The sequence below is a fragment of the Helicoverpa zea genome, chromosome 13 (genome assembly GCF_022581195.2).
Source record: "Helicoverpa zea isolate HzStark_Cry1AcR chromosome 13, ilHelZeax1.1, whole genome shotgun sequence".
Classification (NCBI taxonomy): Eukaryota; Metazoa; Arthropoda; class Insecta; order Lepidoptera; family Noctuidae; genus Helicoverpa; species Helicoverpa zea.
This window is the reverse complement of record NC_061464.1, coordinates 12,021,898-12,048,039: the sequence shown is the minus strand read 5'-3', so window position 1 is coordinate 12,048,039 and position 26,142 is coordinate 12,021,898. Positions and strand designations below refer to the sequence as shown.

The window sequence follows — 26,142 nt, the reverse complement described above, 5'->3', positions numbered from 1 at the left end:
CGTTGGGGTTTCCAGTACGAGGTAACAATTTGTCATTTAAAAACCGCTGCACTTCGCTGTTGCTATAGTTGTGGGCGACTCAAGTGTGTGCGTATCTACAACTTCTAAGTCCGCCCAAATTTCAATTACTTTATATGGTTTAACCTCTTGTATGCCGCTAATTACAGAACAATAGAAAATTAATTGTGTCTCGCGTATATCTGCACAGCGGCATTCAAGGGATTAAGAGTAGGCTCTTCAACCATTACAGTTCGAGGGTCAGGTGACGACGGACATTCCGGATTTGGTCCTCGAGCTTGATCCTCTTGCTCTATTACTCTTTTTTTTTGCGGTTTCAGCTTTGGATGAATCCATAAAATATGCCATTTTATACCGTGGATCCAAAAACGTTGCCACGGCAAAATTAGACTATTTTCCGTATTTTTTAGGCGAGTTACCAATCCATGTACAATTCTGTTGCACACATCTATAGCATTGTCATGCAATGTATGGTCATGTGCTATATTAATCGTGTAAACATTGTTTAATTGCCTGTTAAAAATTATAACCAAACTTCCCGTTAGGTATTTTTCACCACTTATCTGCACAGTCACTTGTTCCAGCGGTTTTAAAACTGTGCATAAATCTTTGCACATTTTCCACTCATCAGCAGTTATATTTTCAATGTTGGTACTGCTCGATGAGTCTAAAATGGCTAATGTACTTGCCATGGCTTCTTTTAATAAAAATGCTCTTTCGAGTATGTGGAACGTAGAGTTCCATCTAGTCGTGACGTCAATAAATCATTTTTTTAGGATTTTTAATATTATTATTAAGTTGATATTTTTTTTAAGTAGGATCGGTATCGGAGTCATCTATAAAATCTTCCTCGTTGCTATGTTCAGATAAAAAAGAAGCAGGTACCTCCCTATCGTGTACTAAGTGTACTTCATCGACTGATGCCTCCACCGCTTACGTACCAGCGGTCGATGCCGCCACCGCTGAAGTATCACCGGTCGATGCTGCACACGATTTATTTTCGGTTTCATTTCCCCGCTGCCTTGTTGAATAGAAGATGTGGTTTCTTCTGTAATTACTTTCATTGCCTTCTTCACTAACAAAAGACATCGGCCCTTCATTATCTGCGAAATAACAATGACAATTTAGATTTATTCAACAACAGTGCATTATTTCGAAAAAAGTATTTTATCTAGTTGTAAATATATATAGTACAAAACAAATTAGAATTATATTACTTTTAAATTATTATAGAAGTAACAAGTATATAAAATATTTAATATGTTTTTTTTTAACAAAATGAGGTAATTATTTAAATCTACCATCAATACTGCATTATTTCACTGATTTTCACTTTTTACGAACAATACTGAACCATTTTCGAACAATACCAAAAAATTACGGTAGGGATCAGAGAGAGAGACTCGAGATCAGAGGTTGCAACAAAGTTAGGAACCTGTATTACAGCTGGCCTGTTCCTGACGGTCATTTTTGTGTTGTTTGCTGGTGTAATAAGTCGCCTTCTCAATGTTTGCTCACGCGGTAACGCATCTGTATCGATGCTTTCTTCGCCAATTGCTGGTGATTTTGCGTAGTGCGGCTCAAACAACATCGCAAACTCTATCAGACACATGTTGTTGAAATTATAGTCGGGATGCTCAGTTGGTCGCTTTTCGTATTGTTCAAACTTTTCGCACAATAACCAGCTGCTTGACCGCCTTCAGTAAACTTCAACACTTTATAACGTTGCTCCGGTTTGCGGGTATTGAGGAAGACTGTTTTTCTCGAGCTGTCACGCATATTTAAGTGGCAATTAAAAAGCTTACGTGAGACATCAGTTTCTTCTCTCCTAATTTGCTGGATAGCTCGAGTAACTTCACCATCAAGATTCGTACGTTCCGATTTGGACACGTATTTTGCGATGTAATACGCAATGGACTCATTAGTGCCACAGAGTTGCATGTCCATATTAGCTTTCCACATTTTAAGCAAAGCAGGACTATAATTATTTACCCAACAATCTTCGCTTTTTCTTTTGAGAACGCAAATGCGACCACCATTATATATAAATTCGTTAGATGAAGGATCGATAATATGTGTTTCTGTACATTCCGAGCGAGGAAAGTTGAACTGACATAGTGTATTTGTATTGTTAAAAATAAATATAGGTTTGAGTTTCTTGGAATGCGGCAATTGACTCGATGATGCCATCTTTCTAGGGCAGTCTTTCCCAAAGTGGGCGATAACGCCCCCTTGTGGGCGCTGCAGGTCTCAAGGGGGGCGGTAAGAGACCCAGAAAGAAAATGGGGGCGTTGTGTAGAGGCTTGGGGGGTCATTTGTAATTTTATTTACTCTCAACAACAACTTGTGAACATCAACTAATATGAATTAAAAGATTGATCAAACTCGGAAAGTTGGAGCGCCGAAGAAACAAACACATACAGCTGCTGACTGTCGATCCAGTCAGGGTTTCTTTTAGTTTGTGTTTAATTCCGCGTTAAATTTGAGAAATTCTCGAACAAACACTACTTTTATGTTCCAAAACTCAAACATTTTCGCGCTCGCTTCGCTCGCGGTTTCTCTACTTTACACTTGATTTTTTATCACATATAGCTACTTTTAATGTCCCATTACTCAAAAAAATTCGCGTTCCCTTCGCTCGCGGCTTCTTCATTTCACAGTTGCCTTTTGTTATATATGTTTAGGACTTTTAGTGATCCAAAACTCAAAAATTTTCGGGTTTGCTTCACTTTACAGTTGTTTTTAATTTAAAAAAATGTTTAGTCTACCTTAGCAAAAAGGTAGCGTCGTTTTTAAGTTCTTTTATTAATAAGAAAGTAACTTCTAGTTTCCATATGAACTTTCTTATTTACGGTAGGTACTACTTTAAGTCCCAAAATTTTAATACATAGGCGCCAACATCAACAAAGAGTTATGTACGTTTGGGCTACATTTTAATTAATTTTTGTTTTGAGTTCTAAAATATAACAAAAATGTTCACGCAATCAGAAACTCTGTTCCCGTGTTTTTGCATTCACCAACCAGCAATAACTTATGTACGATTGGGCTACATTTTACGCAATTTTTGCTTTGACTTGTTAACTATAAAAAAAAAATCGCGCTCGCTTCGCTCGCGCTATCGGTAACTACGTACAGGAATGAATTTTAAGCAGTGCACAAAAAAAACTGGTGGTCCAGAATCATTAACAGAACATATCTGCATCATCAGTAAAAAAAAATTTTTAACTCTTTTGTCCGCCCTAAAATCAGCAAAATATGGATACCAACTATTCTAACGCGCTTGGAGCAGCGCTCGCGTCAGTAAACCGGTTTCGCGTTGCCGCGCCGTGCCTACTGTGATGACTGTGACGGTACTATCGGTTACAAAATAAACATCTTTCGATATCAATAACTTTTCTTTTTTGTACTAAAACACAACAAAATAAAAATATACGTATCTTTAAAACTTATTTAACTATAAGTTGACAAAGTTTGCGCACTGGATAAAATTCATTCCTGTATATACTGTTTTTCGTATGGGTTTGAATTGCAGTTGGAGGGCACCATAGAAATCTTGCCCAGGGCGCTGGTAGAGTTAAAACCGGCACTGAATATATCATCTGTGAAAATTTCAACTCTCTAACTATCACGGTTCATGAGATACAGTCTCGTGACAGACGGACGGACGCACGGACGGACAGAGGAGCGAAAACAATAGGGTCCCGTTTTACCCCTTGGGTACGGAACCCTAAAAAATGGGGGCGCTAAAAAAATATTTATTCTCAAAGTGGGCATTAGATAAAATAAGTTTGGGAACCACTGTTCTAGGGCATTTGTCGTTCTGTGACGCTGTCCTGCAGTGCTTAATAACTCAGGAGATTTTTTAGGGTACCATTGATTTTCAAAGTATCGACGAAAACGCCTCATTTCTTCAGATTCCGGAGCCTCGTCTAAAATAAACCTCCACGCAGCAGGTATGTAATTAGCTGGTAATAATGGAATCATCGCACAATTCCTAGTCGTATTTCGCCCTTCCCTAGTTTTGTCTAAACCAATTTTTTTTGGACTGTTTCCAAACAGCGTCACTTTGGTGAGGCGACGGGCGAAGCATGCCCGTGCTGCAGCATTGCGGAGTAGTCAGGCAGCTCACGCCCGTACAGCGGCGGTGGCGTTGAGGCCGGGGCGCCGGCGGACGCAGGGCGTCCTGCCAGCGATGGCGTTGACGATCGCACGTCAACGAAAAACGCGCCTCCATCCGTATTCGACGGCATCGCACCGTCCAGCTGCTCACTAGGCGCAGAGTACGTCTCTGCTGGCTGCTGCATTACCCGCGAAGCACTATTTGCGCGTGACCGCGTAAGCACCATGGCTAGTATCTTTTTTGGAACAAAATTTTCAATAAAAATACAGAACTAGCACGAAACGCCACTGTCACTTTTTTTTGTTTTTCACAGTGAAGTATGAACTCGAAATCGGCCTCGACGTAACTTTTTTATCAACGCGGTAAATGTTGATGATAACAATAAAATAAAGCCATGTATTCACTGAGAAACAATTGTTTCAGAAACATATAATTTTGTTTCTGTGGACGATGTGGACGGCAGAATTTCCGAAACATTGTTGCTGTAAACATCTACGTGATGTTTCAGAAACTGTGTATCTGAAACATTGTTTCCCAGTGAATACGTGGCTTTAAAGCCATCAGTGAATACATGGCTTACGTGATGATAACAACCAGTCACTTTGGTGTCCGGAAACACCGACGAAACGGCATTAATAATGGCAGGATGTATATGAGACTGTCTATGAGACAGTTTTTCAGTTCTTCTACAACCGTAGTATCTAAATCTAATATCTAAACATGTGTTTTTCTAAAAATGTTTTAATTATTGACTTAATTAAAAGTAACTTATGGTTAGTATTGTTGTTTGATAAGCATATATTTGTTTTAATTTAATCGTTTATTATAATCGTATACAATTTTAGAGAGACAAAATAAAAAAGCGAAAAAAAATTTACCTCGATGACAAATGTGACAGAATGAAGTTCAAGCGGTGCGTGCAGCGCGTCGCAGGTTCACATGGCGTCGTTTACTTGGCGGTAACAATTGTGATTGGGATCACAGTCCGCATGAAAAAAAGTATTAGATAATTTCATAAAATTCACACATAAATTTAAAAATAATACACTTCAGGTTTAATTTTAGAATCTAAATGAGTTTTAACGAGTTTCTCTGACTTTTTAATGATATCTATGACGCTACAAGAATGTTCTATTCAACATAATACACAACTCTGAGGGCTCAGTGTTTTAGGACTTACACCTTCTGTTGTTAAAATTAATAAAAGCTGAATTATAAAAGTGGATATTATATCGATACAGTTATGACAACTGTACAGCACTATGCCAATATGACAGGTAATGGTAAACAACATTTATTTCTAAATATATCTTTTTATACAGAAATAAACTTAAATATAACTTTCACCATCAATTCATGTTTCCGTAACATATTTTTTATCCAATGTGAATTAGTTTATGTAGAATCTAGCAAAAACTGGTTACTAACCTGTGTAAAGACAATCCAGCTTGATTCTTGTGCTTACTTGCACCACACTTCACGATACCTACAACACATAGGCATATTCGTTGATTATTTCACTATTGAAATAATAAAGTCTTAAAAGTAAACACGAGTGGTTTTCTATAAAATAGCAAAAATAAGTCACGAAGAGCACCTATTTGACAGCACAACTACCTTGAAAATGGCGGATATGGCCAGATATGGCACGCACCTACAAACAGGAGGATATCAAAAGTAAATGTTACCATTTTACGCAACCACAAAAATATTGTTGTCCCTGTAAAAAATTCACTCATATTTATATAACTATAGATACGTCTACACCGCTATTTTTTAATTAGTGCACATACTTAAAGGGCTCATTTAAAAAGTTCTTAGTATTATCTATGCAAAGTTTCAAAAACTAATATTCATAATCAGCAAAGTTATTAGCGATAAGTTATATCCAAAAATTTCACTCAATTCATGGAAACATTGTACAAGTTATTCCAGGTCATTCATAGTAGTATTCATTAATAATATTCTGTCGCTCTCGCATTCGCGTGCTCTCGCTCGAACTTGCCCCGCGTCCAACAGCTGATAACGAATGTAGGTAACTAAATCGCATAGATGCGTTACGATTAAAAACTAAGGAAAAGTAAAATAAAAGGTGTACGGAAAATAAACTTTTATTCAATTCAAACTTTTCCTTCATACTTTATTTGGGCTTAGGACCAACAAAATTACCAACTTTTTCAAAATGAATTATTAAGAAATTAGGTGACTAAATTAAAAGATTAGGTGGTAAAAAGAAATCAAATAAGTTGTAAAACTTGTGAAAATAAGTAATTTTGGCGTATTTAAAAAGTTTGAATCAGCTGATATTTACAATAATTATGTTATGTCACCTTAGAATTTACGTACCTACTTATTTACAAAAAAAACTTACAGATATTTTAGCTGTGCTTCAAAATGTCCACCACCATTTTCAATACAAACACGAGCACGTTTAATTAAATTGTTTTTTAATGATAAAAGTATGTCTCGTTTACTTTTTACTTCGTCAAACGCGTCCAGTATGCGCTGTTTTAATTGTTCTACACTTGTAGGCTCACTAACGTACACTCGTCGTTTAATTTCACTCCACAAAAAAAAGTCCAATGGCGTGAGATCAGGAGATCGTGGCGGCCATGCCACGGGGCCGCCTCGACCGATCCACCGACTCCCGAACTACTCGTTTAAGTACTCACGCACTGCGCTGTGGTAGTGCGGAGGCGCGCCGTCTTGCTGAAACCAGACATCTCTTAAATTGGCTAATGGAATCTCTTCCAGCATTTCAGACACCATATTCCGCAGCAAAGCTAAATAAGTTTCGCCAGTAAGGCGCCCTTCTATGAAATACGGGCCAACAATGTTGTCGTTGAGAATTCCTGCCCAGACGTTAATGGAAAACCTGTGTTGGAAAGAGTTCTCCCTTGTTAACATTGGATTGCGTATTGACCACCAGTGTTCATTGTGTTGATTGAACAATCCGACACGCGTAAACATGCACTCGTCTGAGAAGAGGATATTTGCTTCTGTGTTGTCGAGTATCCATCTGCACAATGTCATCCTTTGTTCGTAATCCACAGTGGTCAATTCTTGACCTTTTCTGTAGTGGTATGGATGATATCCATACGAACTAATTATTTTCCATGCACAGGACTGGCTGATGTTAAAATGACGAGCTGCGTCATTTGTACTTCGCCGGGGATCTTCTTCGAAGTAGTCCACGACATCGTCGTACAGATCCTGCGAATACGCCGGTCTTCCACGTCCTTGGCTATGAGCCGGTGCTCGGTATGATCCGTGGTCGAGTAAACGCTGGTAGGCATTTACCACAGTCCGAACGTTCGGCTGGCGAGCATTTGGGTACAATTCTCTGTACATACGTACTGCGGCTCTCGCGTTCTCACCACACAAAAAGTATGCTCGTATCATCGCCGTATACTCCCGAGATGTAAATTGATAAGACATCGCGACAGTAAAAACGTAAACAATTGTAAAAAATAAAAACGCGCGCACCCTTCCGCTAATAAATTAGCACTGTCTGTTTCTCGCTCGCTTGAAAAGGGATCGCTGGCGCAGAAGGGGGCGTGGCTTGACCTTAGACGCGAGTTTGCTGGGATCTATGAATGGCATTCAAAACGAGTAGCACTGCGCGTGGTATTTTCTAGTAGCAATTGTTATGAATGATTGATTCAATTATGAATTTACCAAATATGTCGAATTTTCCTGGACAATTTTGGGATTTCGTTTTTTTTAGTTTTGATTACACAAATATGATCAGTAACGGGTACAGATAGAGCCCTATTTTTTTGTGTACTAATTAAAAAATATTCGTGTATAACAACACGGCTCCTCCATATACTTCCTATCTCGATGATTTTTATCCACCCTTATGACATACAGACCTCAGCACGTTTTAACTTATTACCTAATCGCTTTTTTTTATCTGTCTTTCAAAATCTTGGACACGACTACTCATTAGACTACTCTACCTCACCTAATACGCCATTTTGTAACGACTTCCATCTTGGATTTGAAATATTGTCATAATCACAGTATTCTACTTGTTTTTCATTTGATACCCATATTGAATGTGAAAAAATATGTAATCCGCCATTTTGTACCTGCGGCCATCTTAGATTTACTATGTTATTGATATTACTATATTGCATTGTCATCAGAATCAAAGGTGTATACCAAATTTCAGATAAATCTGACAACAGGAAGGTACTTATGCCGTACGGGTCGAGCTAAATAAAACCGTTTAAAAACGAAGTAAATGGTACGGTTTATTCAAAAAAGGTAAAATTGTCAATGAGCTCCTTTTTTTCCTGTGCCTTTCATTTATATTCGTAGTCCACGTGTCCAAGTGTCCACACACTTGATTGAAATGTATGTATTTAATAGGTAAGAAATAAAACACCTTACAAAAGTAAATCATATTTATTGAAATTGAAATAATTAATGATAAATGAATCTTTAAAATACATTTATATACAAACTTACTATTCTACTTCTAATACTATATTTACAAACTAAATTATTACGTACGATCAGGAATAAAAATAAAAAAGGGTATAGAAAATAACAAAACAAAACCAAAAAACCAGCTGAGGGTTAGGGTACACTTTCTAAATACCTTCAAAGAAATGTAATTTATTTATTTTCTGTCTCTTTAAAAAGTTTTTTAATTCGGGGTTATTTTTATGTGCGGAATGTAGACGAATATTTGTGTATTTATGAATTATGGTTTTAATCAAATGTACGCGATGATGTGTAGAATGTTCGATCAGTGAGTCAAAAGCATTAGAATTCAAAAACATTTTTAAAATACGACACTTTAATTTGTTAACGTGTTCATTGCTAGCAAAATGTACTCCTTTTTCATCAAATAAGATTTTATTACGAATTCGGGTTTTAAACACACAGCAAATAGACTTTCTGATGCATAGCACGAGCATCCCATGTCTCTAATTTTTACTAATTTGTGGAACCACAATTTTTGATTTGTGAACAACGCGTCGACACAGGGATCACACTTAATAATTTTTATCAATTTTCGGGCAATCCAGCCAAATCCAATATATATGTTACAGCCAAAGTAATAATTCCGCATATTATACATATTATCTAGCTATTATTTATAATATCTACTCAATTTGGATAAAGTGATAAATGACACAGAATTAATCACATTAACTAGCAATTTTACATAATATCTCTATAGACTTAGATAATGTAATAAAACAAGTAGGTAAAGATTATTATTTCATGTTAACTAACTAAAGTGCCTGGTATCTGACCTAAATATACTTAATTCGAAAAAGGCTAGTTAGCACAGTGCAGGGTACCCCATAATAGTAGCGAAAAGTCCCCTATTTGAAGTGTGGCTCGGGCCACTGTACGGACGGCCCGGAGTGTACCCTGCCCGGGAAGGGCACCGCCGTGTCCTCGTCGAGGCAGTCGGCAGCGGCGACCTCTCGCGCCCGGCCCTGGTCCAAGCCAAGGTCCGGGGCGAGAGGTACTGGGATGCCATCGTCTTCTTCTGTTTGGTCAAGAGACGACTCCCAGCCACCGTAGACGTGGGCCTGTGCGATGAGTTCGGGTGCCTTATCGGCCTTCCGTCTCCTGGGAGACACGGACCCGTCTCGGCGGCACGCGTTGTTCAACGGGTGGGTTTAAGCCACTAACAGTCTGACCTCACGCTGATCGCTCACGCTTACGCTCTCTGAGTCCCTCACGCTGCTCTCCCGTAGTGGGAGGAATCATTTGATGATTTATCATAAAAAGAGTCGATAATAACTTGAGCCGTTTCTAAGAATTAGTAAGTAGTCAGACGATTATACCATATTTATTACTTTGGCTAACTTTGACCAGCTATTATGAATTAGATCCAGAAAAAGTGATTAATCTATCACACTGTCTAGTCAATTAGGGTATTATATACAATGACCAGTGATTATGTATAATATATATTTAATCACTTTGGCTGTAACATATATACAATTATTTGTTTTATGGATTCTGAACAATTTTCGTTATTGAGTATTTCAGATAGAATACTAGCATTATTTTCAGCACTGTGATCACTAGGTGTAGTATGATCTGATTCTTCTTCATCTAAATCAATTGTACGAAGACTTGAAGAAGAGTTAATATTTAAAATTCCAGAAGATGAGCAAGTGAGAATAGGAAATTATGCTCTAATGGAATACAATTGCCACTGAAGGAACTCCGTAATTCCAAAAGATTAAAATTTTGTTTGTACAATGCTTTGAATTGTATAGTATTCGGGTTATTATTATATCCACCTTGACGCCGAATGATACTTCTATACTCTTTTAATTCTTCGGTTGCCATAGTTGACAGCACATTTGTAACAATAGCTTGAGACTTTGTACGTGTACACATCAAAATTTTTGCTCAAAACATGCTTGAATTAAAGGAGAAGAACAAGACATTTGAGCGAAAACTGTGATTATGTTGTACGATGTGAAACGCCCACGTACCCTCAGCTGCAGCTATATCCAAATCCTTAGAAGTCGGCGACTCAGTTTTCTTAAAAAAACTAAGCATTAACAAGCTTGAAGCAGCGACTTCATCGGCAAGCCGAGATTTTCTGATTTTAAATGTTTTTCTATATCACTGGCATCACCGTGTCCAACACTAAAATCAGTACGATACTTTTCACATGTAACGTCTGCATCATCTTTTCTTTTTTTTATAAATAAATAGTTCTGTTGCAAACTAATATTAAAGGAACACTTGCGTTTAAGCATTATTGTTTTGTTACAAATCAATACTTGAACTAAAACAAAACACAACATGCAGTCGTCGTCGTATCTTATGCCGGCCATACACTCTACGGTCTACCGGAAAAGTAATCTGTGCAGGTCAACCAAACATTGGTAGCGTGTATGGGGACGTTCCGGTGTATCGGAGCGGTCTTCAGTTCTTTTTGCGATGGCATCGAATGTGGACGATGACACGCTGGCATTGCTACACTGAAAAAAGTTTTGAGTAACAAATAACAAACAATTGAGTAACCTGTAACATTAAAAATAGTGACTACATAACTGTAGTTCTTATTAGACAAATTCAGTTTTGTTATTAGAGATCTGTTATTAGTAGCTCGACAAAAATGATAACTTATTCACGTTGTACCAAAGTGTTCTAGAATAAATCCAAACTAATATTATAAATGCGAAAGTAACTCTGTCTGTCTGTCTGTCTTTCTGTCTGTCTGTCTGTCTTTTCTTCACGCCTAAACTACTGAACCGATTGAACTATTGAAATTTGGTACAGACATAGTTTGAAACTTGAGAAAGGACATAGGATAGTTTTTATTACAAAAAATAAAAATAAAAAATAAAATTTATTACGGACATACAGTGCCATCTATTCGTCAAATGTCGAGCTGTTCCTATGCTCCGTAGATAGATGGCGTTAATCGCGCAATGGTGTCATTACACGTGTTCGGTTCATGTTATTGTTTTAATTCATCGGAAAAATGTAAATAAACAGTAAAAAGGTGTAAAAAAATTAATATTAATATAATAAAAGTTTTACTACAAAGAAAATGCTCTAACGGAGTATAGATAATTCTATTAGTACTACGCGCAATGGTGTCGATCGTTACACGAGTTCGGTTCATGTTGTTTTAATTTGGTACAGACATAGTTTGGAACTCGAGAAAGGACATAGGATAGTTTTTATCCCAAAAATCCTGCGGGAGCGGGAACTTCTCAAAAATCCCGCGAGATCGGGAACTATGTGGGTAAAACCAAAAATCTGCCGGAAGTCACTATTCCACGCGAACGAAGTCGCGGGCAAAAGCTAGTAACTTAATATGTGCATTATAAAACAAAAGTGTTGTGTAAAAATAGCCACGTTTTATTGTTAGCGCGTACAAATCCGTTTGGTTAAAACTTGGTCATGGGTTTGGTATAGTTCAGTTATTAGTTACATCATTATAATATTATTTTAACCAAACTATTTTGTTATTTGTAACTGAACTTTTCGGTTAAAAGTAACATAACTTTTTAGTTAGTGACTGCTCCGATCAGCCCGCGAAATTCAAATTTTGAATGCAAATTCGAAATGCAAATTGCAAAAAACAAGGAGAAAATTTGAATTTCGCGGGCTACCCTGTAGCATCAGCCTGAAGTGTTTTTTTTTTCTTGTAGATTTTCATTTACCTACCTATAAGAAGTTTTAGCAAGATATATCCTTCCCCAAATCTTACCTATTATGGTATTCATTTCGGTTACAAACTTGAGATAGAATAAGAAAAACAACTTTGTTTTTTACAATTATATTTATTTATTAAGTATCAAATCAATTAATTTTAGTAGGAACTTATAATTAATTCAGACAAAGAGCTAGCACACTATACTAGCCAAACCTAGCTACATACACTAAAATAGTATTTAAAATTCGATCATTTCCACTAGTTTCATTGAAGTTAAAAAATGAAACTAATGCAAACTACTTTTTTCATTCCATTTAATTTTTGCTAAATGCTGTAAACATCTATACATACATCATCACAAACTTTCTATTTCTATTTTCTAGTAGGTAGCATTTACCAAAAAATGACTACAATGGAAATAGTGGAAATAAATAGTTGCACTAGTTCCGTTGTGTAGTCCAATGGAAATAGTGGGATCAAAGTAGTTGCATTAGTTCTATGGTGGAACAGTTCAACGGAACTAGTAGGAATGATTTCCATAGGCAAACTGCCCCTGATAGGAACCTATATCGTAACCTATGGTATATTTTAGAGGGTACTAATAGTAGTAGTAGTTCATTGAATAGACAATTAGCTCTGTATAAGATACGGAGCTAATTGTCTAACTGAGGAGCTATTTAAAAAAAAAGTGTCTGGGGGCGACGTTTTTAAAGTAATACAAGCTGTTGATTTGCATCCGTGCCATATTCAAGGAGGTAATTATGCTAATGATTCTCGACCCAAATCAATAAAAAAATTGGTACGTAATTTTTTTTCCTTAATTTTTTTTCGGAATTCCGTAAATGTCATCTAGCCTTATTTAAACTTGGCGCGTATGTTACTGGCGTTAAAACCGTGCTGCACCCTCACACAAACGCAAACACAAAGCATACGCAACGATCACTCATAAATTTCATTCATAAAATTGGATTACTTCGGAAATACCACGACATTACAATGACAAAAAAAGCAGTGCATATTAGTTATTTCCCATCTACTGTAATTCCAATCGATTATTTACGTAGAGGAAGTGAAGCATATTTGGAATACCAGTTTGTTTTTTGAAAATAAATTGAAGGAGAAACGGGATAGCTCAATAAAAAATACATTAAATTATTGTCAAAATATTAAACTTTAATAATGAGAACAATCAAATATAAAAAATACCAGATATATTATCAAAATGCCTATCAAACTAAAAATACTCCAAAAACGTGATTTGACTTAGGGTGCAGATAATTTGGAATATAATTTGGAATATAGTATTCCAAATTATATTCATTTTTTTTTCTTTGAAAATTGCTAACACTTTTTCTTAGAAACTAATAGAATTCTAAATGTTTTATAGTCATTGGCTCTTTACAAAAAAAGAAACTTTTACAAAAAAATAAAACCGACTCCCAAAAAACTGAAAAGCAAAAAAAACACGGTATTCCAAATTAACAACACGCCAACTTAACTTAAAGTTGCATGTCAAATTTTTAATTCTAGAAATATTCACAAAATCATAGTAATATCTTAAACTAACAAGGTCACTCCGCAATTAAAATAATTACAATAAAGATTTAGAGTATTACAGCAAATGATTACCACTGATTGCATTCTTACCGAAAAAGTTTTCAAATCAGGCTTTTCGTTCGCTGGGGGCTGGTAGCCGAAATGTCAAGATAGCGTCCTGTTTTTAATGCTGTATGGCTTTGTGTATCGTTTGACGTTATGTTTACGGCATAAAAACTCAGATGGCGTTTATATATATTTAGATATCGAAGTATTCCAAGTTACCTGCAGTATTCCAAATATGCTGCAGTTCCTCTATTGTATGTCCTCCTCCTGAACTATGGCACAAATGCAAATCAACACCTTGTATATCTGTTGATTGCCCTTGTTTCGAACACCACCTGAGGCAAATAGGAATGATTACCCACCAAGCAGGAGCAACTGGGAATATAGGATAAACTTCAAGGGCAAACTACTAACATGACTTACCAAATATATTCCACCGGATAGATTGATAGCCTTATATTTTGTGAAATAATTTGAAATCGTCATATTTTTAGAAGCAAGATCGTTTAACCTTTCTTTAGTAGTAACTTCCCAATATGATTCTACCATTTGCCATGGATCATAGTTGTTCTGAAGCCATAATAACTTCTCTGAGATGTCAACACTTTTGCTTCCTTCGAGGTGACTAATAGCTTCCTGTGCACTTGTACTGGGCCGGGGGGAATATTGCTCATTTGAGCTTGAACTGCTTGAGGAGCAACGAAATCTTTCAAAACTTTTAATAATTCCTGATTTGATAAAATCTCGGCGACGTTGTCGATATTGGTCTAGTAATTTTCCTTTTGCCGAAGTCTTTTGCAGCGGGCTGAAGCTTGCATATGGTATAAAATATACCGATGAACTTTTCTGTTTGAAGATTTTGCTTATTTCATATGCCAGTTGATAAAACCTTGAACTAGGATTTTTTTCTCTGCATCGTTTTTCAGCTCGTGTGTAATTATTAGATTGCAAAGTCTTCGCCTGGCTGCATTATTCAAGAGACCCTTTTCTTGGTATTGCAGCAAAAGACCTTTGCCTTCATTTGATGAACTTAGGATTCCTTATAATTCCTAGAAACATTTATATAATTAATAATAGAAAGAAAAAAAAACATAAAAATGTAAGGCTTTGACCCCCCTGAAATGTCTGAATCAAGTAATGAAATAGAAGAGGACAAGCCGGAATATGATTGCGTTAGTTATTTTGTCATTCTTTTTAGGATTTTGCTAAGATTTTTTAATTCTAGGTGTTGGGGAGGAAAGAGGAACATTCGATCTTGCGCCGGTTGCCTGCGCAGGTTCAAAAACTGCACAGGTCTATTCCCACACACATTCCGGTCTACCTGCGCAGGCATACCTGCACAGGTGGACCTTTCCGGTAGACCGTAGCGTGTATGGCCGACTTTAGATAATAAACCCCTTCCATCCGCACTTACGCGTCACAGGCCGAGCGGTGTCGCGCTGTCTCCGTGTCGTGCCGTGCCACACATTTCGAGCGAGAAAAATACATTTTAAATTATTGTTTGGTGTGTTTGCAAAAGCGGGACAATTTCAACCTCGCGGGGAACACCGGGACAGACTGCCTGAAAGCGGGACGTATGGTCATGTAAGTTTTGGCAAATTCGTGCATTTATCCTTGTACCTGACGAATAGTCGCAGTGAGAATGAACCCATTATTTTACTACTGGCCGCTGGAGGGAATAAAACGCAATGTATACAGAGAGCGCCTTTCAGTTTGGCTGAATATGCCAGCCACGGAGCATATTCCGCGAGCCAGGAACAGGGCCGTAGCTAGGGTCGAATTTGAGGTAGGGCAGCATTAGTTACAGGTAGGGCGGAAGTAAAAAAATTATCATAATTGATCTGCCGTCGAAACACGGGCTCCTAAATCAATCACCATGTATATCACCATCATGTGAATAGTTATTCGTAGACAAATAATTACTGTGACAGTGCATGAGCATGGATCTAAGAACTATTAAATCCTCAATGATGAAGAACAAGTGAATAAGATGGTTGAACTTCCAGATTTGGATGTAGAGATCCACGTCTGAGTGAGAGTGAGGTAATAATTAATTATTGGGTGGGGTGATACGAGTAAATAGAAACGACCAAAAATACCATTAAGATCACATTGTTTTTGCGTACTTATTATAATAATTAACTAACATAATAATAAAAAACATTTAAAACAGCTGAATTCTACGATTCGCCATGTTATTAAAAATGCGAAGAACTTCGTTCAGATCAACTGATTTTGTTCTTTTTTTTTCAAAGGCCAGAAATACCATACCAGCCATTCTCTCGTGACCCATTGACAGCCTTTGAGGCCTATTGATTGCAGTTAAAGTTGAAAACGTAGATTCACACACTGCAGTGCTACATCCTATGGTCGCCACAGACGCAAAAAGTTCATATGTATCTTTGAACGCCTCTCGTTGCCTGTACAAAACTTGCAATGTATTTTCCATTATATCCTCGTTACGACTCAAGTAAGCTTTAACCACACTAGCCTCTTCTCTTGATGGAATTTTCAGACCTGAAAAATTAGTTAAAATTGTAAATTGAACATGACAATTTTTTTGAATTTTTTTTTTTTAAACTTACCCAAATTTTTCAGTGGAACCATTTTATCTACATCCAACTCATCAAGACTTGCAATCGAATTAATTAAATCATCGTTGTCCGAAAACCTTCTTTGTAATTCAGCAATTAAAATGTCCAACGTTTCGAAATACTCAGACTTAAATGGCTCGTCGTTCTCATCTATATTTTGTCTGGCGGAGGAACAGGGGGTGTACGTCAAATAGTCATCCATCCGATTTGGTTTTTTTACTTGCCTCTTCGAGGTCTGTGTCCTATTTTCAGATTCGCCGCAGTCATTGCTTGTTAAAGACTTAGCTTCTTCCAGAATTTGATTATACATTTGATTTGATCTTAATTTAATAATTTCATCTTTGACACACTTTATGATTGTTATGGCATCTTTTAATCCTGCGCTTCGGGCTTGCAAAGCTTTGTCTGCAGGTTGTAGCGTGGATAAGATTTTTTTGGCCACAACCATGGCTATTCGGAATTCCAGATCAAGCATGACTTTTTTAATACCTATACTCTTGGCGACGTCATCACCGTTGAATCTGCCATTTTTAATTTCTTTCAAAGTCTGCAAAATCGATGAATAATTATCGTATACAACTTTTGTAACTGCTAAATGTCCAGACCAGCGTTGTTCGAGGAGTCGGCCAATCCTTTTTCCATCATATAAGGCAGCTATTTTGCCATGATGAAAGAATTCATGTAACATGATGCATTGGTCAAAAAATAAACGAATAAAAGTCATTTCTGAGATAGTCCTGATGACTATTAAGTGCAAGCGATGGTTATAGCAGTGGACGTAAGGAATTTTTCGGCCCAATTTATTTTCTATTCTAGTCGCAACTCCTGAAACTTTCCCACTCATTACACTTGCGCCATCATAGCATTGGCTAAGCATACAAGAGGGGTCAATGTTATTTTCCGTGAGAGTATTTAACGTTAATTCCGTGAAAGTGGCTGCATCAAGATTTTCAGTAGTCTTAACCATCAGCAACGACTCATTGACGACACCATCCTTGACGTAGCGTATTGCTAATGCAATATTTTCGCGGTTATTTTTATCTCTCGTCCCATCTTCCATTAGAGTAAACCATTTCACGTCAGATTCATTAATATCTTTGACAATGGAACTTCGTACCGCTTGAACCATTGCTTGAATTATTTGATTTTGAATTTCGGGTGAACGATATGTTGCGTTTTGTGGTATATGAGTGAGAACCTCGTTCAAATTTGGATCTTTCATACATGTGTATTCAAATAAATTCTGAAATAATCCTTGTTCTTTTTCTTCTTCCAAAATATAATTTCCACGCAAAGCTAATTCGTTGACAATTAGAAATTGTATTACTTCCATGATAGACTTTACATAATACCTATATTTTTCTAATACTTTTTGATTTATTAACGTTTCAACACTGCTAGATGTAGATATTCTTTGTAATTTCTCCTGCCACATCGACATAGCTTGAATATGAGAAATTGATTTTTCATGTTTTGGAAAACCAGTTTTAGAATCAGTGGCATTTTTCCAGTTTCTAAATCCTGTGGAAGTGTACGAAGTCTGTTTGCTTCCATGAGGTAAAAATTGCTGGCATGGATAGCAAAAAGCAGCATCTTTCTCGACAGAATACTGCAACCATTTATAACGCTTGAACCAATCGGAAACAAAGGCCCTGTTGTGTTGTTTTGGATATGTGTCTAAAACAACTTGTTTTATTGGTTCTCCGATTTGTGCAATATCAGACGGAATACCATAGCTAACGTTACCTGTTGCTACGGAACTAGGAGTAGCGATTGTATTTGGTGCTTCCACCTGTTTTGAACAGTTAGGTTTTTCGTGGTCAATTTGCTCCTCAAGTCTTCGTTTTTTTCCAAAGAAAGCCCGTATATCCATCGCGAAATAAATGAATCTTCAATTTATAGCAATACAAATAACAATTGTATCGATTTTTGTCTAAAGCACTCTTCACCGTACACTTCACTTAACCAAACTACAAACAATCATAATCAATCTTTAGGTCAGGTTTAAAAGGGGATTCCCCGTACCATAGATTGCAATATAGCCCATATTGCAGTCTATGGTACGGGGATTCCCTCTGCATCACACAGATATTGGCGCCCAGTACACGCTCAATCTGGATCACGATCCAGATCTTGCCTTCTCGCTCTTAGATAAGACGGTGTCCCTTTCAGACTCCTACGTGAAAGGGACATAATTCAGTTGAATCTTCAACTGTTGACAATTGTAAACAATTGAAAAGGTGGCTAAAATGTCATGGGCGTCCGCAAAAAGGGAAAAAAAATTAGCTGATTGAGAGGTTAGTCATCGAATATTCGTATTCTAATTCTTTGTATAAACCCATCGCTTCATGAGATGGCGCTTCGAATGCCATCTATACACAGAACAAAGAATTATTATAATATGAAATGAATGTCACAATCTGTGGTAGGTAAGTATTTTCGGAAAAACTTAGATACCTATCGCTACATTTTTTTTCTCAAACTATGAACAAACAATTTAATTATAATAATTTATCTTAGTTTTAGATATTTTTAAGGTAGGGCATTGTGGTTTCAAGGTAGGGCATTGCCCCACAATGCCCCCCCCTAGCTACGGCCATGGCCAGGAATGCTTAAATTTTCTTTTTCGAAGTACTGCATCCTTTCCAAAGTCGTAACTTGGAGGAGGTACCCAACAGTTTTTTTTTTAAGATTTCAAGTTTTTGTGCTGTGCTCATATAGAATGAGCGACTGAGGAAATTTCCCACGTCATTTTCGGCGTATGTCTCTTGCTGTAGGTACTTGTTGTATTGCTGACGTTTGCGTAGAAGTTGTAGGTACAGTAGCGCTAGTACTAGCTATGGCAGCGTCATCGTTAGCCACTGCTAAATCCTTTTGTCTCAACTTTTCTCCATCGCTAAAATCAGTATCACTTTCGCCACTGCTTTTTTCAGGTTTCTTGCTTTTCTGGCTCGCTGAAAATCTAGAAACGGAACCTCAGTACCTAATAAATAGAATAGATAATGATTATCAATTATAACTATCATTAATTTACTTAATTTTACGAATATTTATTTAAATCGTAAAAACTGTAGGTAAATAGGTAGGTACCTATAACTATAAGCACTATGATTTTCGTGATGGTAACCGAAGTAATAATTGGCATTGAAAAAGACATTTTTTTAGGTTAGACACAAGCAATTTATTCATATATGTTATCATATCGACTACTTTTTTCTGTAACGTAACAGATATGAACGGTTAAGGTTTGTTCACAGTGTACGTACCAAGCTAAAAAGGTATTTAATCTAATAATAAGGTATAGTTAAGGTATTTTACGAAAATTCGACATGGAATTGAATTGAATAAAAATCAATCCACAAATAAAATATAAAATTTGAAAATGTATTCTACCGATATACAATCGAAATTTGCGGGTAACATCATAGGTAAAATGTATTATAATGGGATAAGTTTGAGATAATTGAGAAAAATAAATATACCTACTTACCTACCTAGGGATGGCTTTAGTTCGGGTATAAGAATTGCTGTGGGGTTTGTTTTAGAATATTTAATATTTATGTATTAAGGTTTTTTTTCTTTACAGGCAATATGCCACTAACACCAGCTGAACGACAGCGAAATTATAGAGAACGAATGAAAGCTATAGTTCGGCCATTCAGAGAATGCGTTCCTGACACGTCGCGATTGAACTGACGACGTAACTACATTCATTGATTATTGATATAATAATGTTGTTTTAATGCTCCTCAATTGTTAAAACGGTAAACAACCAGCAAAAATATTTTTATCGTAACTGCAACGCCATTGCAAAGTTACGTCGTCAGTTCAATCGCGACGTGTCAGGAACGCATTCTCTGAATGGCCGAACTATAATAAACCTGAAATATGGGAAGAACGAAAAAAGAAAGAAGCTGAAGAGAAACGGAGAAAATACCTGAAGATTTCGCAATTATCTGAGCGAGACAAAGAAAAAAGACGTAAGCTAAAAAAATAAGTCTAGCAAGGAACCTGTTAAAACAAAAGACGAGAGCCGTCAAAGCTATAAGAAGAAACATTATAGATTATCAAAAGAAAATAAAAATCTTAAGGCGAAAGTAGAAACATTGAAGAGAAAAGTTAATGCTCTGAAGAAAAAGGTATATAGATATAAATTGTTGTTAGATTGTCAATTTAATGAGTGTGATAAGGAAAATGCTAACTCCCCATTATCGAAAACGGGATATTTCATTAAAAGCTTAAACCTTAGAGCCACTGATAAAAAAGTATTGAAGCATACTATATTAGAGAAAAATATTATTATTGCTTCACTTCAAAGTACATATCGCTTGCTTAGTATTAAAGTGACCGAATTCAAAATCAATCAATCATGAGTTAGATACACTGTCATCTTTAAAACAACGCCATCTGTGACAAACTCCAAGAAACTCTTAAAAAGTTAGAGTTATACTGCTCTTACAATGTTTCGGTCTCTTTCACACTTATGAATTTGAAGACGCCATTTTGACATTACACTGACACATTCAGTAATCGTTTAACCGGCTCAAAACGAACATCTGGTCGTTTGTCATAAAAGTGACCTATTAATATTTAGGATTGTGTAACAGTGAAATCGAAGGTAAGTTTTACTGATTATTTTTGTTGTATTTTGACCCAATACGTAATGAGTCTATTTTATATTAAATTTGTTAATTTATTGTACGATATATTACGTTTTAGGACTGTTTAAAACTAAAACTTCTAGATGATTCTACAGCACATTAATGATTAGGTCTCTTTTTGAATAAAAAACTTAGTAAATTTATTCGTACACTCTGTAGAATTCATTGTTAAGTCTGTTTATTACAAATAATGATAATGTATTTTTAGTAACATTCAGTATTTGGTCTGTACTATACTAAAAAAAAAACGGAATTTTGCTATGAATGTGCTAGGTGATTTAAGTTCAGGATTGAGTCACTTTAAAACGAAATATGGAACAAAAAAAGAAGTTTCACTTGTTGACCTATAATTATAATTAAGTATTTTTTTATTAGGATGACGTCGTCTACTTCGCGATCAAGAAAAATTCTAGATTTAATTCAAATTGAAGATAACATTATTCCAACTCAAAATGTTGATGTTCAGGTGTGTAAAAATCGTTGAATTGTCTTTATGGTGTCTTTCTTTATTTACGTCTACCTGCAATTTACTGACTAATACTTCTTTTATTGTTAACAGACGATTTGTTGTGATGCAACTAAAGAGCCCGAAAATGTTACGAATATTATTCCAACTCAAAGTGCTGATGTCCAGGTTTGTAAAAATAATTGTATTGTCAAGGTATTTTATTTATGGCTAGCTGCAATTTACTGACTTACTCACCTTTAATTGTTAACAGACGATGATATGTGACGCATCTAAAGAGCCCGAAAATGATACTGATATTGTTTCAACTCAAAGTGGTGATGTCCAGGTATGTAAAATTACTACTTAGCACTTACTTATTTATTGATACTTTATGTAGGTATGTTTAGTTAAATTTGTTTATTCACCTTTTATGTTTACTTGCAGATGTTATGTGATGTTTATAATAAACCCGAAAATCAACGACATTTGAATGCCTCTGAGTATTTCAAACATACTGAAGGCCGTAACAAGGCAGTTATAGATTATCGTGTGTCACCTGTTAATTCTGGAGAAAGCGACGCAGATTTAAGTGATGGCGATCCTACTTTCGAAACCGTACAAAAGGGCCAACAGGGTAGTCATTTGCTATTTCCCCGTACCCGTAGTTCAAGTTCGAGTAGTAGTTCTTCTTCAACTTCAGACTCAAGTTCATCATCTGATAGCTCTAACGAAGAGACTTTGGAAGAACAGTTAAATGCCAATAACACAGAAAATAGAACACCTGAGCCAACAAGAGAGTTAGACGGAGGAACAATGGAGAATCAAGATAATTTAACAGAAGACACAACTTCCGGAACACCTACAGTTTCTACTAAGCCAAAAGGTAAAAAACGCACTAGACAACCGGAAAACTGGAAGCAAACTAGAGCAAAAAAATTGAGAAATTGTGGTAAGTCATATATTAATAGTAAAAATATTATAACTAAAGCTCGTGAACTTAAACCACCATGTAATGACCAGTGCAGGCTGCAATATTCTAGCAAGATTGATTCTGTTCAAAGGCAAAGTATTTTCGACGCATACTGGGAACTTGGAGATATTCATAATCAGCGATCTTTCATTTTGTCGTGTTTATCTGATATCACACCCAGATATAAATATACCAATGCATTGACCCCACGGCATTGTAACAAAGCTTTCCATTTTGTTGTTGCTGGTAATTCGATCAGAGTTTGTAAAACCTTTTTTACTAATACTTTGAACATATCCGATCGTATGATTCGTACTGTTAAACATAAGACTGATAAACATGGAATTTTGAAGACGGATTGTAGAGGAATAACCGGTAATCATAAATCAGATGAAGTATTAATTTCTGACATCAAAGAATTTATCAATTCTATTCCAAGAACTGATTCTCATTACACACGACAATCATCGACCCGTGAATACATAGACGGTGGAAAAACGATAGTAGATCTCTTTAAAGACTTTGAAGAAGTCCAAAAACAAAAAAATAAGCCAGCAGGAAAGTATTGCACATTTTATAAGGTTTTTAATACACAATTCAATATATCATTTTTTCGCCCAAGAAAGGATCAATGCGACACATGTTTGCAATACCAGAATTCATCGCCTGAACAAAAACTTATTATTCAAGAAAAATATGATTCCCATTTAGAAGAAAAAACCCTCAGCCGACAGGAAAAATATAATGACCGACTTAAAATTGATGACAGTAATAAAGTAATTTTGTTCGACCTCCAAGCTGTTCTTCAATCACCTAAAGGGGACACTTCAGCTTTCTATTACAAAAGTAAGCTCAATAGCTATAATTTCACTGTTGCCTCCTTAAACAAAAAAGTAGAAGGCAAAGTACAGGAATCGTACAGTAACGTGCATTGTTATTTTTGGAATGAAACTGATGCAAAAAGAGGTGCCAATGAAATAGGCTCTTGTCTACTCCATTATTTCGAACAACTTTGTATCGAATCCAGGGCTACTAATGAGGAAGGCATCAATCTTATACTGTATTCGGACAATTGCGGAGGACAAAATAAAAATAAATATATCGTTACACTTTATCTTTACGCAGTTACACATCTTAATATTAATTCCATCACACATAAATACTTAATCAAAGGGCATACGCAGAATGAAGCCGATAACATACATAGCCTTATAGAAAAAGAGGTAAAAAAGAATTTAAGATCTGGACCTATATATTCACCACACCAATATGTATCAATAATTAAAAATGCACGAAAATCAGGAAACAAATTTATAGTAAATGAGCGTACATTTCATGACTTTTATGACTTGAAAAAGTTACAAGAAGCTTGGGGATACAATTTTAATAAAACAAAGAATGGAGATAATATTGTATGGAATGACGTAAAACTGATTAAGGTGACAAAGAAAAACCCCTTTTCATTTTTTATAAAAAAATCTTATAAACAGGATTTTTTGGAAGTATGTGTAAGAAACAGGCGAACCAAAATGTTGCCTTTAAACGAGTTAACGCTAGTCAAAGCGTACACTGGAAAACAAGAGCTAAGTGAAAATAAAAAAAAAGATTTACGCGAATTATTGTCTAAGAATTTGATCCCTAACTTTTATTCTGACTTTTATAATTCCATTCTTTAATCAGTAAAGGTAAAGATGACTCCTCCGTTTTCATCTTATATTTTTAAATAATTTATGTTTTGTTAACTGATTTATACCTAGACTGCGGACCTACTAAGAATACCATAACGCTGATTAGATTCGCTAAGATCTCTTTTAATTTTGCTACGATGTTATAATTATAGTTTATAATAGTTATCATAGTTTTTTACAATACTATATACTACTTTGTATAAAAAAACTATATTTGCTTTTTGTTAATTTTGAAGGTATATGAAAATGTATACTATTTTTTTTATTATATTTCTCGTAATCATTTAAATAAAGACTTGTAATTTAAAAAGCGATAGTTAGGATAGAAGAGTGATTTTTGTGAACTGATGTAAACCTACTTAGAATACCATGAGACTGATTGATTTATTGCTTAGAAGTTAAGATCTCTTTTAATTATATTAATAAGTTCGGTATAAAAACATCTAACATCTTCTATTAATAAGTGTTAAAATGAAAATAACAGTTTTTTTATAATTTTAGTTCCTTAATGTTGATCTCTTTTTTTTAATTAAAAACCGTAACTACAAAAATGTATTTTCATTTTTATGTATTTTCGTTTAGTATTATTATGACTTAAACCTTACATATACAACCAAGTAGTATTTGAATTTAATAATAAATCAACTCAAAATTAATTAGGTCTTTATCTTTTTGGCAGACTAACTGTTACTTAGTATTATATAGACCTAAAACTACAAAAGTAATTTTGACAGCCTACAATAAACAAAATAAATAGTATTCAATTGAAATTTAAGTTTCAACCAACTATGTGGTTCATATTCTATCATTAAAAAATAAAAATAACTATGCGAGTAACATCTTGTAACATTTATGTCTAAATAAACAGCCAAAGTCCTAATTGCAAAACGTTTTTTGCGATTTGCCAAAAAACTAGTTTTTTCAATTCGGTCACTTTAATAATAAGCGTGCGATATCATTCTTCCACTTGTAACCAAGAACGGCGTGTCCTAAAAAAATTATAAACAACTCTTTGGCGCGACAATATAAAATGAAAACTCGCTTAAGTTCGTTAATGGGTTTGAGAGGAGCGATACGGACATCAGAACACCACAGAAAACCAAATAGCTTAGGTGCTATTATTGAAAACTTTTATTTACGCGATGACGTGTCCAGAGCTACAGCAGGTAAGAAGGAGACCAAAACATTTCACAAAGAAAAAATGCAAAAGAGATATCTCTTGGCGTATTTAACAGATATTTATAAAAAATTTAAAGAAGAGACAGGAATAAACGTTTCATACACAACATTTGTTAGATATAAACCTTTTTTCGTTCTTCGGCCAAAGATTTCAGACCGTGATACTTGCGTATGCAGAAAGCATGCTAATATTGAGTTTAAATTTTTAGCTCTAAAAAAACTCCAAGTTTTAAAGGAATATAATAAACTGGACGATCTCGTTGATGCATTAGTATGTGATGTAAAATCTCAGCAGTGCATGTATTCAAAATGTGCGACTTGTGAAAGGAATTGTATCAATTATGATTTTTCTACGACAAAAAGAAATGATGAAGTATCTTGGCTTGAGTGGTCAGCCATTAATGTAGAATACAAGAAACATGAAGGCACTAAAGTGTCCAAAAGAATGACAAAGGTAACAAAGACAGCAAATTTACAAAATTTAATACTAGCTTTTGAAGCAGAACTAAAAATCTTTAAAACTCACACCTTTAACATTATGCATCAGTTCAATATGTACAAATATACAAAAGATAATCTACAGGCTAACGAAATAATTATACATTGCGATTTCTCCGAAAATTACACGTGCAAAATGTATGAAGAAATTCAAGCCGTCCATTTTGGAGCGTCTCAATACCAAATTTCCCTGCATACCAGTG

The 26,142-nt window shown here is 35.6% G+C and overlaps 2 protein-coding genes across 5 annotated transcripts in view; one reads left to right on the top strand and one right to left on the bottom strand.

Annotated features, from left to right (window-relative positions):
• LOC124635622 overlaps window positions 1-24,813 on the top strand; it is a 162,968-nt gene extending 138,155 nt beyond the window's left edge. For 3 of the 4 annotated variants that reach the window (XM_047171556.1, XM_047171555.1, XM_047171554.1), the window contains 4 exons: window positions 21,532-21,622; window positions 21,716-21,790; window positions 21,876-21,950; window positions 22,049-24,813. In XM_047171556.1, the coding sequence (XP_047027512.1) occupies window positions 21,532-21,622; window positions 21,716-21,790; window positions 21,876-21,950; window positions 22,049-24,250 (2,443 nt within the window). In that variant the 3' untranslated portion in view covers window positions 24,251-24,813. Of the gene's footprint in view, window positions 1-20,810; window positions 21,114-21,531; window positions 21,623-21,715; window positions 21,791-21,875; window positions 21,951-22,048 lie in introns of those variants that run through there. The other variant, XM_047171557.1, reaches the window with a different exon arrangement.
• LOC124635625 (zinc finger MYM-type protein 1-like) lies at window positions 15,998-19,097 on the bottom strand. The gene is made up of 2 exons (XM_047171561.1): window positions 16,487-19,097; window positions 15,998-16,418 (listed from the first exon to the last, which is right to left on the bottom strand). The coding sequence occupies exons 1-2, from the start codon at window positions 18,366-18,368 to the stop codon at window positions 16,066-16,068; spliced, it is 2,235 nt and encodes a 744-aa protein (XP_047027517.1). The 5' UTR covers window positions 18,369-19,097; the 3' UTR covers window positions 15,998-16,065.
• Window positions 24,814-26,142: the final 1,329 nt, after the last annotated feature.

Excerpts from the sequence above, each read along its gene's own strand:
- LOC124635625 (XM_047171561.1), bottom strand. The coding sequence starts at position 18,368 with ATGGATATACGGGCTTTCTTTGGAAAAAAACGAAGACTTGAGGAGCAA. Across the intron at positions 16,419-16,486 it reads GGTTCCACTGAAAAATTTGG|GTCTGAAAATTCCATCAAGA; the intron begins GTAAGTTTAAAA and ends CTAATTTTTCAG.